At 43.3% G+C, this 18390-nt stretch overlaps 1 protein-coding gene across 1 annotated transcript in view; it reads left to right on the top strand.

Annotated features, from left to right (window-relative positions):
• Positions 1 to 18390, top strand: part of LOC141517864 (uncharacterized) — a 76293-nt gene that overhangs the window by 42699 nt on the left and 15204 nt on the right. Inside the window, exons 9-14 of the mRNA XM_074229325.1 lie at positions 263 to 724; positions 5271 to 5504; positions 9733 to 10134; positions 10245 to 10545; positions 10793 to 10854; positions 12042 to 12134. Of these exons, the coding sequence (XP_074085426.1) occupies positions 263 to 724; positions 5271 to 5504; positions 9733 to 10134; positions 10245 to 10545; positions 10793 to 10854; positions 12042 to 12134 (1554 nt within the window). The remainder of the gene's footprint in view (positions 1 to 262; positions 725 to 5270; positions 5505 to 9732; positions 10135 to 10244; positions 10546 to 10792; positions 10855 to 12041; positions 12135 to 18390) is intronic.

The raw sequence follows: 18390 nt of genomic DNA, 5'->3' as shown, positions 1-18390 counted from the left end.
AAAAAAGTTTAAGCATCCTTTGTATAGTAGAAAACCACACAATGTTGGATGTGGAATAAGAGAACTTGGGATCTTGTTCTACTTCCGATTTTCATGATCATATGCTTAACCTATATGGGCTTCAAGTTCTTTTGCAAAATAAAATCCCTTCCCTCTGAAAAACCTGAAAGAAAATGACGTAATCCGCGGAGGTTGTTACTATGGCGACTGGCCGCGCGGCGCTTGAAGCGGATTCCGACTCTTCTGACCGCTACTTTGACAGGAGCGAAGCCAGCGCGCTTGCGCAGATGGACGCTCCTCCTGGACCCGGGAATCGCCCTGATTGACGCGGAGACTCCGCAGCCCAGCATCTCTGCGGGGAACAAGCTCGGCCCTGATGTGCGGGAGGCTCTTGAACTCGGGCTGCCAAGGCCCCGGGGCTGGAGGCCGGAAACCCAAAGGGCATCTCCCCGAAGGACTGCTGGAAATCTTAGTGGTCCCGGGATGCGGGAGCTGCTGCTGGCCGGGGCGAAGGGGGTCAGCGGGACAGGTGAGGACCCCTGGAGGACGGGGCTCTGCCTGGGCAGCTGCAGGGACGAGAGAGGCTGTGTGGAGCGCTCGGCCCATCATCCTGCTCACCCTTATTTGGAAATGCTCCAGTTTTCAGGCCTAGATGCAAGAGATCCAGATGTGGTTTATCCCGAGCAACGGGGGACAGTTCTCTTGAGCAAGCTTATCCTGAGGGGTAGATAGAGCTTGACTGGCTGAGGTTTTGAATAGGACTGATGGCAGTACACTCAGGGTCACTTGGAGAGTGGGAAGAGTAGACATGGCCATGTGGGACTAGAGCCACCTGCCCTCATCTCCGCTCCCCACCTCTTGTTACAGATGTTCTTATATTCATGAAACCTAAGTTTAGTGACTTACCTACCAGTTGTAAGTGGCAGAACCAAGATCTTCTCTCGAGTTCAATGCTGTTTCTACTTCTCTTTCCCACTGAGAAAGGTGGGTCTGTTCTTAGGGATGGGTGAAGGGGGGATGGGGGGGTTAATAAACTTCACATGGCCCTATCTACTCCTCCTGCCCTCCAAGTGACTCTGGATGTTGCTGCTATCAGTGCTATTCAAAATCTCAGCCAGTCAGCTGTACCTACCCCAAGATAAGCTTACTCAAGGGAAATATCAATTTTTAAAAATTCATACCTTTCATCCTTCCTACAAAAAGAGAGTTCCTAAACCAAGGCAGGAGGAATATTTCTATCTCTGTACTTGAGTTCATCTTAACTGGGCTCTCTTCTTTCATTCTTTATCTTCTCCAGTCCATCTTTCATATAGTTGGTAAAAAAAAATCATTGGGTCTGACTATGTCAGACTCCTGCTCAAAAAACTTTTGGTGGCTCCCTATTGCCTTTTGGATCAAGTGTAAACACTGCCCCCTTGCAATTAAAAAAATGTTCTAATTTAGACCCAATCTGCTTAACCAGCCCCAGTCCACATTGCTCTTCTTGGTTTATTCTGTATTCAGGCCCATCACTTTCTGCTTCCATATATTTATGTCAGTTGTCCTACATGCCTAGGATATAGGCTTTTCTCCACTCTATTTGTTGAAATTCTTTGAGACTTAGCTTGGGTATCTTCTACTAAAGCCACTATGTCCAGGCTGAAAGTCTTCTCTCCATTCTCTAATGAACCTAGAGTTCTTTAGATCTTTCCTTTGTTCCTTTCATGTTCTCCCTTATAGTATGTGTACATGTCATTTTTACTAGTGGACTATAACCTTAGGGGGTATGTCTTTTCATATTGTACCCTAATACCTAAGAAAATACTAAATACATAATATGCTCTTAATGTTTGAAGAACTGAATTTTTAGAATCTAGTCCTGAAGGGGTGGTGGGTATAGCTTGTATCTTCAAGTTTTAGGATAGGATCTTGAATTTGGGATTACATCTACATTTATCTCTATCTAGTAATCCTTTGTAGCTATCTGTCTAATCTTGCCTTCACTGTATCTATACCAATTCTAGGAGCTCTGATTATGTTTAAGAATAGTCAAATCACTTCTCCCTCATGCTTATCTCATGAATAGATACTGTATTTAATGTGCTTTTCTTACATTTCTGTGCAATCCATAGGGCAGACAATGTATTTTTCTGGATTCCCTGATGCTGACTTTCTCCTGTCTGTTCTCAGCAGGTCTTGGTAGAATTTATTATCCCCAGCCTGGGGATCCAGAGGGTTGGCTCCATTAATTCATTCAACTGACATTTATGAAATGTGTTCTGCTTGACAATGCTTACATTTTACATGTATTAATTGGATTCCTAAGTAGAAGCACTTCATCTAGTAACAGAAGTTCACCCTAAGATAAGAAGTATTCATTGGATCTTTAGGTTGTTTCAATTCCAGGAAGAAGCAAGAACTTGAGAGATCTGATAGCAGCTCTGGTATTCATGGTTGAGATTTGAGATTCCCTAAAAGGAAATGATCCATTTGGCTCTGGAGTTAGAGAAATAATTAATTACTCTACCTAAGAAAATTAAAAGTTGAGTGAAAGCACAATGTCAGAAAAATGTGAGGAAGCAATTTCTCATGGATAGTGGGAGGCATGTGCATGAGAAAGTGAGTGATTAAAGATTGGGCAGAGAATGAAGAATGAAGATGGTTGATCTCAGAAAGATGAAAACATAACTCATATAGCACTTAACAGTTTTTTGAAGCACTTATTTTACTCTCACAATAACCCTTCAAAGGGGGAGGGGCACCATCATTTCCATTTTGCAAATGAGGAAACTGAGTCAAAGAATTGAGAATTTGTTAAGTGGTAGAACTTTGAATTCAAATCTTCTGACTGTAGATCCAATAATTTATTTTTTCTTCTGTTATACTATAAGGCTGCTTGTATAGTACAAGTTGGAAAGAAAAATGTTGGCTTGGTTGGCACTGTTCCCTGCCCTCATTCACTGAGTTTGTTTGGAACTTCATCATAGGGCTCCTGTGGCTAACCACTGCATGCAGGGCCTTCTCTAGTTGTTCGATCCACATTTGGCCACTGAACCCAGATGGCTCTTTAGGAGAAAGTGAGGTTGGTGATAGCGTACCTCCCCCACTAAAATGTGTCACTTGCATGTCATGGCATCATATTCCTGATGTCATGGTCCTCTTTGAGAAAGAAGTCAAACAGTAGTCAAACAGTAGTTCATTCCCTCTTTCAGTTTTGCAATGTGCAATTTGAAATAACAATGAGAAGAGAGGGACAATTTCCATCTTTTGCTATGTAGAAAGTGAATAAAGATGTAGAGAATAACTTATCTCTGTCTCCTTGTATCCCAGAGATCCAAAAAGTACATTTCTCCAAAGGTTTATGAATTTCCTGATTTAAGTCAGTAGGTCTAAGAATTGGGCTGAGTAAAACCAAGAATTTATCAAAATATTTTTAAAAATAATTCTAGTTCATGGCCTACAGGTTAGAAGCCCCTTTTCTAGGGAATATGTTTTGCTTAACTTTTGTTCTCCCTCAAAAGTGAACTGAGAATGATAAAAGAGACAGAATCAAGAGCTATCAGCTTCAGGTCACATGCCTTACCAAAAAGCACTCATTTTCTTTAATTCTGTCAGTACTGCTTCTGAACAATTAATTCCTCCCAGAGCCTTTATCTTTACATCTTCCCTCTAGGTCATGGGAAGAAAAGGATCATGGGTGAGCAAGATTATTTACAATTTATGAATTGGTGATATTCAAGGATGTGGCTGTGAACTTCACCTAGGAAGAGTGAAAGCAACTGAACTCAGCTCAGAGGGATTTGTACAGGGATGTGATGCTGGAGAACTATGGAAACGTGATCACAGTGGGTAAGGAAGGTTTTGTTTTGAGATTAATAATCTTCCCTGTTGCTCGAAAATACCTCTTTTCCTTCAATGGAGATGACTCCTAGGGAGGAACCACATAAGCAGTTTTCAAATATCTTATTTTATCTTCACAACCCTGGGAGGTAAGTGATATTATTATCAGTCTTTTAGCATTTTTTTTTTTTACTGATACAGAGAGGTTAAATGACCTGTGCAGGATCACACACGTAGTAAATGTATGAAAATTGGATTTGAACGCAGGTCTTCCTGACTGTGGACACAGTGCTCTAGTGTTCTGCCTACCTAGCCTAAGGGGTTGGAACTGAGCCCTAAAACATTTGTATGTCTCCAGCAAAACCAGCTATATTTCCTTTGTTTTTGATTAGGACTTTCCATTTCTAAACTTGATGTTATTTTCCAGTTGGAAGGAGAAGAACCATGGATACTCAATCTAAAGAGAACTTCGGGGAGATACATCCCACAAAATATGTCTACTGGTAAGGGAAAGAAAACCAGGCAGATAAGATTCACTAGAAGTAATAGCTCAGCAATTCATTTGGGAAGCTCTCAGGGACTAGAACTGAAATTGTTATCACAGACCCATTGGAAGTCTCTTTTCCATTTTGGGGGAGGAAGGGCTGCCATTATTTCACTACATCCGATTCTTTTGCCTCCATTCATGAAATCCTTTCCTAGCTAGGAATTCTTGCTTTGGAGGGGCTACTTTTCTTTTCCCAAGCTACACCTTATTCTCTAATAACTTTTAAAATAATTTATCATTATTTTTTTTTTTAGGTTTTTGCAAGGCAAATGGGGTTAAGTGGCTTGCCCAAGGCCACACAGCTAGGTAATTATTGTCTGAGACCGGATTTGAACCCAGGTACTCCTGACTCCAGGGCTGGTGCTCTATCCACTGCACCACCTAGCCGCCCCCATAACTTATCATTGTTGCTGAATAAGTTATCCACATGTGCCCCCTTCTTATTTGGCTATGTATAACAACCCACCCACCCTGCCTGTACTTTCCTCTTCCAAAATTACAAGGCAGTTTGAGAGACTTCCAATGCCAGGGATGCATAATTAGCATTATTTTTCAATTTCATTATTCTTTCTTGAATACAGCTATTTCCATTCTTCCGAGAAATCTAATCCAGCAAGCATGTGTTGACAGGGAATGCAAGGCATTTATGTTTTCTCTTTGTTTCAACTTGGGAAAATAGGCCTGAAACTCAGGGGTCAATCCAAAACACAGTAGGTCTCAGGAAGCAGAATTACTCAAAGGGAACATGCCTGTGCCTAAGAGCATAATGGAGAAGCAAAGGGGAGACACGTCAGGGGAAACTTGGAAGAAAGCTTCCTCCCAAAAGTTTCAAGCAAGTAACCATGACACACAAGAAAACTACCAGTAGAGAGTCCATGTATGCAATGAATGTGGAAAAATTCAGTTATCACTCAAGCCTTGTTAGAGATCAATCATATAATTCATATGGGAGAGAACCCTGTGTGTGTGTGTGATGAATGTGGAAAAGCCTTCAGTAAGCACCCAACCCCTATTAGTCATCTTAGAATTCACACTGGAGAGAAGCCCCATAAATATCATGAATATGGGAAAGTTGTCATCATTTGTTCTTCCCTTATTCAACATCAGAAAATTCACCCTGGAGACAATCTCTATGAATGTGAGATAAAGCCATCTTTGGTGTCTCAACCTTTACTAAATATCAGAGGAATTATATGAATGTAATGAATGTGGAAAATACTTTTTTGATGGCTCATCCCTTAGACAACATCAGAGAATCCATGGAGAGAAACCCTATGAATGCAGTTTGTGAGGGAAAGTTTTCAGTTGCAAGTTATAGATCATCCAACATCAGTGATGTCATGCTGGGAATTAAAAAAGATATGATGAGATTTGGGGAAATCTTTAGTCAATAATCAATTTGAAATCAGACATTTCATAAAGTTTTTTTTTTTAGGTTTTTGCAAGGCAAATGGGGTTAAAGTGGCTTGCCCAATGCCATGCAGCTAGGTAATTATTAAACGTCTGAGGCCAAATTTGAACTCAGGTACTCCTGACTCCAGGGCTGGTACTCCATGCCACCTAACAGTTCCTTTTTTTGGGGGGGGGGCAAGGCAGTGGGATTAAGTGACTTGCTCAAGGTCACACAGCTAGGTAATTATTGTCTGAGGCCAGATTAGAACTCAGGTGCTCCTGATTCCAGGGCCAGTGCTCTATTCACTGTGTCACCCAGCTGCCCCTCAATTTTTTTTAACATTTAAAATTTTATTAACATGTTTTTACATGACCTTCATTTCTGAACATATGCCTCCTTCCTTCCCTCCCCAGAGAACTATCCCTTATAGCAAAGAATAGAGGAAAAGTAGTTCAGCAAAACTAACCAACTGAGCCTGATGGTATAGATAAGTTACATCCATCATTCCCATGCTTTGCAAAGATGGTTGAGTGTCCTCTTTGGGGACATAGCTGGTTATTATAATATAGCATTCAACTTTATGTTTTTTCTGTTTTGTTGTCTTTGTGTGTATATCTATATATATCTATATAAACATTTTTCCTAGTTCTGCTTACTTTCTGTCCTTTCTTATGCATCTTACCATTACCTCTCTGAATTCTTCATAGTCATCCTTTCTTGTGGCTGACAAACTTTTTTTAAAAGATCTTAGAAAAGTCATCTACTCAAATAGGATGACAAGATGTTATTTGCTCTTTGTTCTTCAAAAAGATCATGACATCAGGGAGGTGATGCCATGACAAGCAAGTGCATTGGATTTGAATGAGGGGGTGCTGTGTTAAGTCACCCACCTTACTTTCTCGTCCAGAACCATCTAGGTTCAGTGGACAGATATGGATCAGAATGACTGGAGGTGGCCCTGGATGTGAAGCAAGGGTCATACAGATAGTGTCAAGTGTCTGAAACTAGATTTGAACTCAGGTTCTTCTGACTCCAGAGCTGATGCTCTATCCATTGTGCCACTGAGTTGCCCCTAAGAATGGCAACATGATTATAAATCATGTGCCTAAAAAACCTGGGGCATTCTCTCCCACAAAGATAAACAATAGTCTGGGGATTAGAGAGTGGGACTATAAATACCTTAGACTAATTGTAGGATAGTGTTATGGCAATACCTGATCATTCTCATTTGGCCTGGTATTTATCTTATATACTTATCTCTACATAGTTTTTTACATGTATCTTCTGATAGAAGGTAAACTCCTTGAGGATAGATACTATTTCATGTTTGTCTCTATATCCTGGGGTTTAATATGAAGTAGTAGACTTATTAGTAAATATTTGCTGACAGCTGATTGATTTTATAGTTGCTCATTCAACAAGCATTTATTAAACACTAATACAGGGGCACCTATGTGGTACAGTGGATAGAGCACCAGCCTTGGATTCAGCAGGACCTGAGTTCAAATGTGAACTCAGACAGTTAATAATTACCTAGCTGTAGGATCTTGGGCAAGTCACTTAGCCCCACTTGCCTTGCAAAAACCAAACCAAAAAAATCCCCCCAAACCAAACTCTAATAGAGCAATGGATAGAGCACCAGCCCTGGAGTCAGGAGAGTTTGAGCTGTAATAGCCTTTGAGCCAGGCTAACTGCTATAGGCCTGGATTAATGAAGGTTATGACATTGGGAGTTTAGAAAAAGTAGAAAAGCTACCAGAAGTCCAGAAAGTGGAGTCTATTATAGAGTCTGCTGATAGCTACAGTAGAACTATGAAGAACCAGATGCCCAGTGGTGAATCAATATCACTGGGCATTCACCAATAGTTGCATATTTCCCTTTAGCTAAAACAACAAAGTTAGTTTTTTTTTTTTTTTTAGGTTTTTGCAAGGCAAATGGGGTTAAGTGGATTGCCCAAGGCCACACAGCTAGGTAATTATTAAGTGTCTGAGACTGGATTTGAACCCAGGTATTCCTGACTCCAAGGCTGGTGCTTTATCCACTACACCACCTAGCCGCCCTAAAGTTAGTTTTATAAATGAAGTTTAATTGTCTAGGATCTTACCAGAAAACCCATGGTTGGATGACATTCTTTCAAAGGCCAACCATGACCCAACATTTTGGGGAATTTTTATACAGTTTGAACAAAGCATCACAAACCTTTTGGTGGCTAACCAATCAGGTAATACATTTGTTTATTATTAGTTTGCTCCAGAGGTCTGTTTATGTGCCCAAACTGACAAGAATCCATTTCCTTGGGGACTTCTAAGATGCCAAAAAGGAAATTCTTATCTTTGGTCTAGGTAACCTGAGCAGTTTCTCCTGCTTTTGCAGATTTCCCCCTGATACACAACTTGAAAGCCCTATTTTTTGAGATGCATGAATTTCAAAAGTTCTACACAGACAAGACCTGGGTTCCCTTTGATCTATCAAAAAAGGACAAATCTCATGGAAAGGGGCAGATAAACATTCTGAACTTACGGTCCTTACTTAGAGCTAACAGGGGCTTGATTTTCTTTTTAATCAGGTCTATAGAGGTCAATACATTTTTAGTGAACTATTAAAAGATATTAGGGTAGGCATAGTTAAGACATTGTGCCCTGTCTGCAGGGGAGCCGCTGGCCATTCCCCACCAAGGAGTGAGTGTGGTAGAGACCACAAGGGAGAGAGCAATGTGAGAGCCCGACAGAGAAGGGAGAGAGCAATGTGAGAGCCCGGCAGACAAGGGAGAGAGCAATGTGAGAGCCCGACAGAGAAGGGAGAGAGCAATGTGAGAGCCCGGCAGAGAAGGGAGAGAGCAATGTGAGAGCCCGGCAGACAAGGGAGAGAGCAATGTGAGAGCCCGGCAGGGAGAGAGCAATGTGAGAGCCCAGCAGCCCGGCAGGGAGAGAGCAATGTGAGAGGCCGGCAGAGAAGGGAGAGAGCAATGTGAGAGCCCGGCAGAGAAGGGAGAGAGCAATGTGAGAGCCCGGCAGAGAAGGGAGAGAGCAATGTGAGAGCCCGGCAGAGAAGGGAGAGAGCAATGTGAGAGCCCGGCAGACAAGGGAGAGAGCAATGTGAGAGCCCGGCAGGGAGAGAGCAATGTGAGAGCCCAGCAGCCCGGCAGGGAGAGAGCAATGTGAGAGGCCGGCAGAGAAGGGAGAGAGCAATGTGAGAGCCCGGCAGAGAAGGGAGAGAGCAATGTGAGAGCCCGGCAGAGAAGGGAGAGAGCAATGTGAGAGCCCGGCAGAGAAGGGAGAGAGCAATGTGAGAGCCCGGCAGACAAGGGAGAGAGCAATGTGAGAGCCCAGCAGCCCGGCAGGGAGAGAGCAATGTGAGAGGCCGGCAGAGAAGGGAGAGAGCAATGTGAGAGCCCGGCAGAGAAGGGAGAGAGCAATGTGAGAGCCCGGCAGAGAAGGGAGAGAGCAATGTGAGAGCCCGGCAGAGAAGGGAGAGAGCAATGTGAGAGCCCGGCAGACAAGGGAGAGAGCAATGTGAGAGCCCAGCAGCCCGGCAGGGAGAGAGCAATGTGAGAGGCCGGCAGAGAAGGGAGAGAGCAATGTGAGAGCCCGGCAGACGAGAGAGCAATGTGAGAGCCCGGCAGACAAGGGAGAGAGCAATGTGAGAGCCCGGCAGACAAGGGAGAGAGCAATGTGAGAGCCCGGCAGACAAGGGAGAGAGCAATGTGAGAGCCCGGCAGACAAGGGAGAGAGCAATGTGAGAGGCCGGCAGAGAAGGGAGAGAGCAATGTGAGAGCCCGGCAGAGAAGGGAGAGAGCAATGTGAGAGCCCGGCAGAGAAGGGAGAGAGCAATGTGAGAGCCCGGCCGCCCGGCAGGGAGATGTTCCGCAGGAGGCCTCGGGCCGCTGTCCCGGGGCAGTGGGGTGCGGCTGTTTGGGTCTCTCCGCTCTACTTGCTCCGGAAATACCCGCCTTTTGGGAAGCTGGGTGACGCAGACCGCCGCCGGAAAGCTTGCGGGGCGCTGGGCGTCCTGGCTCAGGCCCCGCTCCGCAGGGCAGCCCGAGCCCCCGAGGCGGGCAAGGGGCGGGCAAGGGGCGGGCCGCGGGCCCCACGAAGGGAGAGCCCCGCGGGGGCGCCAAGGGCCCGGCCCGCTCCAAGGAGCGAGGCCCCGGGGGCCGGAGCGGCGCAGCCGCGGGGACACTGGCGCCACGGCCGGATGCCTTCTTGGCCCGGGGGTCCCCGGAGCTGCGGCCCGAGGCGTGGCCCGGGGGGGCTGCCGGCCCCGCTTTTCGCGCCAGCTAACAAACCGCGGCCCGGGGTCGGGGCCCCATCCGGCCCCGGGGCCGGTCTTCCCCGATTCGGCAGCCCGCTGGGAAACGGAAAGGGGCAAGCCGGAAGTAACCGAGCCCGAGGGATCTTGGGAATTGTAGTTCCATCGGGGAGAGAGGGCGGCTCTTTCGAGCCAAGGGCAATTCCGTTTCCGGCTTCACGCGGGTCCTTTTGTTAGTCTTGCCCGGCCCCCGCGTGGGAGGTGAGTTCGGGCTGGAGCGTGTGTACTCGGGTGTGTATCGTCCAGCCTGGGCCGAGGAGGAGGGGTCGGGCCCTGCAGGCAGCGGGTCGCGGGGCCCCACGCGCCGCGGAAGCGGACCTCAGTCTCCGGTCTCCGGCGGGAGCCTCGGGCCTCGGCTGGGTGGCTTGGGGGAGGGGCTGAGCCGGAGGGTCCGCGCGTGCGCCGTGCGCCCCCGGGGAGCTCGGCGTGGGCCCCCGCGCTCCCGCCGCTCTCGAGACCCGTGGCGGGAAGAGAAAGAGTAACGGGGCCAGCCTGCGGGAGACGGGGGGCCGGGGGGCCGGGGGCCCGAGTGCGGCCCGCCTCAGCTCGTTCACGCGTGACGGGGTTCGGAGGGCCGCGCCCCAGCCGTGAGCGCGCGGCGGCCGCGGAGCACCTGCAAGCTCGTGTGAGGTGACCCCGCGGGCCGCGGGCACGTCGCCGAACTTCCGGGGCCCCCGCTTTCCTGACTCCCCAACGTATGCGGTTCGACTTGGACCGCTTTCCAGGCCCCCGAAAGCCCGGGATCCGGGAGCAGGCGTGGCTTGCCGGGACAAGAGCTCGCGCCCAGGTGCGCACACCGCAGCTCCGTAAAGCGCCTGTTACCTGCCGCCGGCCGGGGCCCCGAGCTTTGCAAAGCAAAGCATCTACGTCATGTGTCGTATACCTGTCCTGGCTTCTGGGGCTCCGCACCCGTGTGATGCAGAGGCCTTTATCATCCCCATTTTACAGCTGACCCCTAGGCTAGGGTCACACAGATGATGTTGCAAGAACTTTCAGGGTTGTTGCTAGCCGCGATGTGGTGATTGAATATGACCTACTCACAGTTTCACAGATAACGTGTGTGTGTGTTGTGTCTTCTGTGGAATATATATGTATATCTGTCTAACTCTCAGTCTCTTCTACCCCCCCCTTCTCCTTTTCCTCTTTCCTCTTGAGCTTCTTGATGCAGAATTTTGGGTAGGAAATGTTGAAAGGAAAAAGTACATTTTTAGTAAAAGGAAAAATAAATTGCTCCAATTGTCACAAAGGCCTTTAGCCTAGCCATTTGCCCTATACCTGAAAAGACTCGCCCTCCTTATCTGTCACTTAATTAGCATTTCTTAAGTTCCCACTATATGCCTTATTGAATAAGAAGTAGGTGAGCTCCTGGAATTATTCTAAACTGAAGAGATTGAGGGAAGGGAGGTAGTGAAGGAGTGTCACAAAATAGTCTGTTAAATTTTCTCCAAATTCACTTTTGACTATAGAAAGTGCCTGAGGTGGCATTCAAACTCATGTTTCCCAAACTCTAATATTGTTATATCTTAAGTGTCTTTTTAAATCAACACAATGCTCATCTTGTCTTTGTGTGTTCCAGGGTCTCTGGGTTACCTCTGCAAAGACGTTGGATAATGCTGGTGGATCTCTTTGATTGACAACATCCTATCATGGGCTGCTCTCTTAAGCCTCCTAGTAGCTCTTGATAGAGACCAGGAGCATCAACTTGGGTATCCCATAAGGTTGATTAACTTCAGGAAAGAAATGTGAACTTCAGAAGGAAAAAAAGCCTAACTGAAGAAAGTTTCTTCTAAAACTACCAAATCCCCATTCCATATGGACAAGTTAGGAACTCGAGAGTGAAAGTAGAAGATACCTTCATAAGCATAATTCATCCTAGGAAGGAGACAAATCTGACTTCAAGAGAGAACATCAGGAAAGAGGCTGGAAACAAATTTGGAACCTCTGGCACTAAAAAAATTTCACTTTATTACATGTGAGAGATCAGGACTTTAGTGAAACTAAATATACCAAGGCAGCAAGGAAGGGGGGTGACCATGGAAAAATTACCCCAAGCCCTTGGAGAGAGAGGTAAGGATTAAAAGAAGGGTGAGGTCAAGTAGAGCAGGGGTTAATCTCCCAAGGGTGGGGAAAATAGAAAACAGTTCAGGGAGGATACTGGGTATGGTCAAAAAATGACTGGAAAACTTGGCAACTAACATGTTAGGGATTTCAAGTGATTTTTGTTTTTCCACTTTAGTTTTCACTGTCCTTTATTTACATATCATGCTGTATTCTCCTAAGGACCAGGGTAAAGACCTGGTTGCATTTGTGGTAGGGTTTAAAAATCAAGGATAGTTCAGATACTCTATTCCTTTCTAAACTTTTCCCCTAAGAATTGGGGAGTTAGTGGCCCTCTCTTCAAGGATAAAATGCAAACTTCTTAACTTGGTTAGTTTACCTCTAGCCTCTATTGTCCAAAATCATTTTGTAATGAATTCTATATTAAGGCTAAACTGGCATATATGGTGTTGTCTTTGGCAATGTATCTAGTTTATGTCTTTTCAGATGCTGTTTCCCGTGCCTAGACTGCCCTTTCTCCCCAGAGCTGAGACCGTGCCTCCTCCTTATTCTGCCTGCTGTGAGGCTTAACTTGAGCCACAACAGGCCCTGTGCTAGGTCACACCTAGCATGAAGATGAGCCTAGAACAGTCTTAACAGTTCTCTCCCCATTCACTTGAATTCACTCGTCAGTGGCTAACATTCTCCTCTCTTTTATATTCTCCCAATTGCAGTAATATAGAACCCTTGCTACTATACCTCACATTGCCCTTGCCCCTAGCCTTAGCTGTCTATTTTCTCCCTTTCATATCGGCCCTCATCTTTCCTTCTTGTCCCATTCTTTAACAGCCAGTGCCTTCCCCTGTTTCAGGGGTGGGGAACCTTTTTTCTGCCAAGGACCTTTTGGATACTTATAACGTCATTCAAGGGTTCTGTTTGGTCAGACATTTAATTAATTCATCCCTAAAAAGCTCTTAGATGTATTGAATTTCAAGTCCTCCCCATGGTTGCCTTGGCAATGCCAGACCAATATGACCCCTCCCACCCCTGCTCTATACCCTTTGGAATGTGTGTGCCATATTTAACAAACTTTAATTTTAAACTAAATCTGTTCTTTTCTCAATCTTTCCCATCTTCTGTAAGTCACTAATTTCAGTCTTCTTTTTTGTGACCGTGCTTCCTTTATCAGCCTTTCCAGTAATAGCTATTCTTTGAGCTCCCCAATTCACTGGTCATGAGAGGAATGTTGGAATGCTCATTAATTTTCATTACAGCTTCTAGTTTCTGCCTAGTCTCTATACTTTAGTGAATCATGTGAATTCTTCAGTATCTTCTATTTTCAAATCCCTTGTCCCATTTTTAAAATATACCAGGAAATTTTATTGTATGTGGAACTAGTTGGTTGTAGTTGAGATGATTTTAATTTTGGTAGCAAGATCCAAAATTTCAGTCTGGGGAAAATTGGATATCAGCTTCTCTCTGGGCCAGATCAGTCTGTTGATTTTAGCCGCATCAATGTCATATAGGTTCTTTATATCTCCTTTTATCTGATGTTTACTGGAGTTGTCTTCAGTCTTCATGACAGATTTAGTGGTCAAGAGAAACTTGATGATAGCATAGTGATCATGCAACTCTTATGGGCACTTTCTCAAGAGTATTTGAACTATCTCTAATATTGAAATGACTTGAATCTCCAGAAGGTAGGTAGAGGACATTCAGATTTATTTATTCATTTATTTATTGTGGCTATGTATACCCTTAAAATTGCCTTGACTTCTGTCTTGGGGGGGCAACCACTTTTTTTCTTTATTTTCAGTACCATCTTGGGGGAGAAAGTATCCCATTGTTCTAACAGATTACATCTTGCCAAACTCTCATCCTGGTTTACTTTAACTCTCTTTCCTATTTACCTACTGCTGGATGAACTAGAGAAAGTTGGAAACTCTAATTAGATCCACTTCAGATTATGTTATTGAATCTTGCTAGGGGTGGTTAGGTGGCACAGTGGGTAGAGCACTGGACCTAGAGTCAGGAGTACCTGAGTTCAAATCCGGCCTCAGATACTTAATAATTACCTAGTTGTGTGGCCTTGGGCAAGCCACTTAACCCCTTTGCCTTGCAAAAAAAAAAGAAAGAAAAAAAGAATCTTACTGGGCTCTTACTGTAGCAGAACAATCCTTCAACTCTAATTGATTCTGTATCCCATTTTACAGAGCACCCAGAGTATCACTTTCCTCATCCTTCTCAGTTGCGAAGACCTTGCTTCATACTTCACTGAAAAAATCGAATCTGGGGCGGCTAGGTGACACAGTGGATAGAACACCAGCCCTGGTATCAGTAGTACCTGAGTTCAAATCCGGTCTCAGACACTTAATAATTATTTAGCTGTGTGGCCTTGGGCAAGCCACTTAACCCCATTGCCTAGCAAAAAAAACTAAAAAAAAAAATTGAATCCATTTGACAGGAACTTCTTTTTCTCTCTCATCTCACATACATCTTCCCCTGCTATATTTTTCAATCTCTAGTGGCTCTTAACATCATCAAGTTCAGCTCCTTTTGATATACCCTTGATTCTTTCCTCTTTTATTTTCTTTAGCAGTTTGCCTGCCCCGTTATCATACAGAATTTGAGAATCACAGGATTTAAGTATTGGAAAAACTTTCAGAGTCCATTATCTTAACATGTACAAAAGGAATCCTGATTATAACATATCTCACAAAATGTTTTTTTCCCCAATCTTCAATCTAATCTTTGGTCTCTTTCTTAATCATCATTTTCTTCCCTATCTACACAGACTCCTTTCTTAATGCCTACAAACCATGCCTATGCTTCAATTTTTTTTTAATAAAATTTTTTGGGGCAGCTAGGTAGTACATTAGATAGAGCACCAGCCCTGGATTCAGGAGGACCTGAGTTCAAAACCAGCCTCAGACACTTAATAATTACCTAACTGTGGGCAAGTCACTTAACCTCTTTGCCTTGCAAAAAATTTTTAAAAAACCCACAAAGCTTTTAATTTATATTTTCCAATCACATGTGAAGTTAGTTTTTAACATTTATTCTTTTTGCAAGCTTTTGAGTTCCACATTTTTCTATCACTCTCTCTTCCTACTCCCCGCCATGGCAGTGTGCTATCTGATACAGGTTGTACGTGTGCAGTCGTATTTAACATATTTCATACTAGTCATGTTGTGAAAGACGAATTAGAACTAAGGAGAGAAAATAAGAGAGAAAGAAACAAAATAAGTTGTTTTTTTTTTTTTTTTTTTTTTTTTTTGCAAGGCAGATGGGGTTAAGTGGCTTGCCCAAGGCCACACGGCTAGGTAATTATTAAGTGTCTGAGACCGGATTTGAACCCAGGTACTCCTGACTCCAGGGCTGGTGCTTTATCCACTGCGCCACCTAGCTGCCCCCAAAATAAGTTTTTAAAAGTGAGTATAGTATCCTTTGCTCTGCAAACTCCATAGTTTTTTTCTCCAGATGTAGATGGCATTTTCCATAACAGATCTCTCAGGATTGTCCTTGATCATTGAACAACTGAGAAGTTGCCTTCATCATAGTTGATCATCTCACAATATTGCTGTTAAGATATACAAAGTTCTCCCCAGTTCTGCTCACTTCACTCAGCATCAGTTCATACAAGTCTTTCCAGGTGTTTGTGAAGTCTGACTGCTCATAATTTTTTTTTTTTTTTTTTTTTTAGGTTTTTGCAAGGCAAACAGGGTTAAGTGGCTTGCCCAAGGCCACACGGCTCGGCAATTATTGTCTGAGACTGGATTTGAACCCAGGTACTCCTGACTCCAGGGCCAGTGCTTTATCCACTGCACTGCCTAGCCGCCACTGCTCATAATTTCTTACAGGACACTAATACTCCATTACATTCATATATCATAATTGTTTAGCTATTCCCCAATTGATGGGCACTCCTTCAGTTTCCAATTCTTTGCCACTGCAAAAAGAATTGCCATAAATATTTTTATATATGTGGGGTTTTCCCTTTTTTTTTTATGATCTCTTTGGGATATTGTTTCCTTCATTTTTCATTTTTTTTACTTTTTCATTTATTTATTTGGTTTTTGCAAGGCAATATGATTAAGTAATTTGCCCAGTCACACAGCTAAGTAAGTATTAGATGTCTGAGGTCTCATTTGAACTCAGGTCCTCCTGACTTCAAGGCCAGTGCTCTAACCATTATGCCACCTAGCTGCCCTGTCTCCTTTATTCCTTTTTTTTTTAGGTTTTTCTAGCAAGGCAATGGGGTTAAGTGGCTTGCCTAAGGTCACACAGCTGGGTAATTATTAAGTTTCTGAGACCAGATTTGAACCCAGGTCCTCCTGACTCCAGGGCCGGTGCTCTATCCACTGTGCCACCTAGCCGCCGCGCCCCCCCCCCCCTCCTTTATTCTTAAAAGACACTTGATTCTCCCAACCCTGCTAGTTATCCTATATCTCTCCTCCCCTTTTCAGTTTAACTCTGAAAAAAATAGCCATATATGGTGTCTCGACTTCCTCTGGTCTCTCTTATAAACCTTCTGTAATGTAGCTTCTAACCTAGTCACTTGAAACTACTCTTTCTAGAGTTATGTGTGATCTTTTAGTTGTGGAATCTAATGGTTTTTCCTAATCCTCATCCTTGAAATTTTTGCATAATTTGATGCAGCTGTTCACTTTCTTTGGGATAGTCTTTCTCTGGGTTTTTAAAAAATTTATTAAATTTTATTTGTTTAAGGCAATGGGGTTAAGTGACTTGCCCAAGGTCACACTGCTATATAATATTATACTTGAAAAGTGGTCATTTAGCCTTTGCTTGAAGACCCCCAATGAAGGGGCCCCTCTAATTTCTATAGCAGCCATTTATGATTCCCTAGATTTTAAATGTTCTCTTCTCAGATTGTCTTGTAATTTACTCATCTGTATACATGTCTCCTTCAATGGAAAATGATCTTCCCTGAAGGCAGAGATTGTCATTTTTATCTTGGCTTTCTTACTCCCCAGAACAATTCTTTGCATATTGTGGGTTTTTAATAAATGATTATTGAATTAAATTTTCACTTGTCAAATTTCTTTTATATTTTGTTCTTACAGAAATGCATTGTCCTTACAGAAATTCATTGAAGCACATTGAGTGTATATCATTTCCATTTTACATGTTAGGAAATAGGTTGGAATAGATGAAAGTCATTGCTTAAGATACTACAGTAAATAATACCCTTTGAGTGGTAGCAATACTATTACTATGTCTACATCCCAAAGAGATGAAAGCAAAAGGAAGAGAACCCATATGCACAAAAGGATAATAAGCAGCTTTTTTTGTTTTAATAAAGAACTGAAAACGTAAGTTTGTCCTTTAGAGAAGTGACTAAATAAATTATGGTGTATGAATGTAAAAGAATGTTGTTTCAAGAATTAATGATGAGGGGCAGCTAGGTGGCGCAGTGGATAGAGCACCGGCCCTGGAGTCAGGAATACCTGAGTTCAAATCCGGCTTCAGACACTTAATAATTACGTAGCTGTGTGGCCTTGGGCAAGCCACTTAACCCCATTGCCTTGCAAAAACCTAAAAAAAAAAAAAAAAAAAAAAAGAATGATGAACAGGACTCTTTCAGAGAAATCTGGGAAGACTTGTATGAACTGACACAATGAAGAGAGCAGGACCAGGAGAAAAATTATAACATTTTAAATAAAAATAACTTTTAAAAACTTAAAAACTTTGTGGTCAGTGCAACAAACTGACATTCCAGAGGAGTCATAATGAAGTTTACTACCTTCGTACTGATACAAGTGATGGACTTGAGATATAAACAAGGCATTTGTTTTCAGACATAGCCAATACCATGTGGGTATTTATTTTGCTTGACGGCAAATAACTCTCCCTCCCCTACAGGCCCATTTTGGGTATATAGGGTACAGAAGGGGCTAGAAAAACGGGTCATTGAAGCTTCTTTAACAATGTACAGAACAAAATAGGTCAGAAAGAATCACAACTTTTAAAATTATATGTTGACTTTATTTTGAAAAGAAAAGCAAACCATACATAACTGAGATCCATAGTTTCAATTGCAGTCTTTTTCTGCTATATATTTAAGGAAAGGCTACTTTTATTTTGTGTTTTTACTTCAGAATTTTAAAAAAAGCTTAATAAAAAGATGCCATTGTATCATAATGACAGAGTCTAGACTGGAATTAATGATTATTTTTAACTATTTTGATAGAACATATTCTATTTTTATAATACGTCCTACCTAGATAGACAATTTCTAGTTCTATAAATTCTTTGCAGATCTTCT

This window comes from Macrotis lagotis, chromosome 1 (genome assembly GCF_037893015.1).
Source record: "Macrotis lagotis isolate mMagLag1 chromosome 1, bilby.v1.9.chrom.fasta, whole genome shotgun sequence".
NCBI classification, from domain to species: domain Eukaryota; kingdom Metazoa; phylum Chordata; class Mammalia; order Peramelemorphia; family Peramelidae; genus Macrotis; species Macrotis lagotis.
Note: the sequence above shows the minus strand (reverse complement) of the source record. Positions and strands in the feature narration are given on the sequence as shown.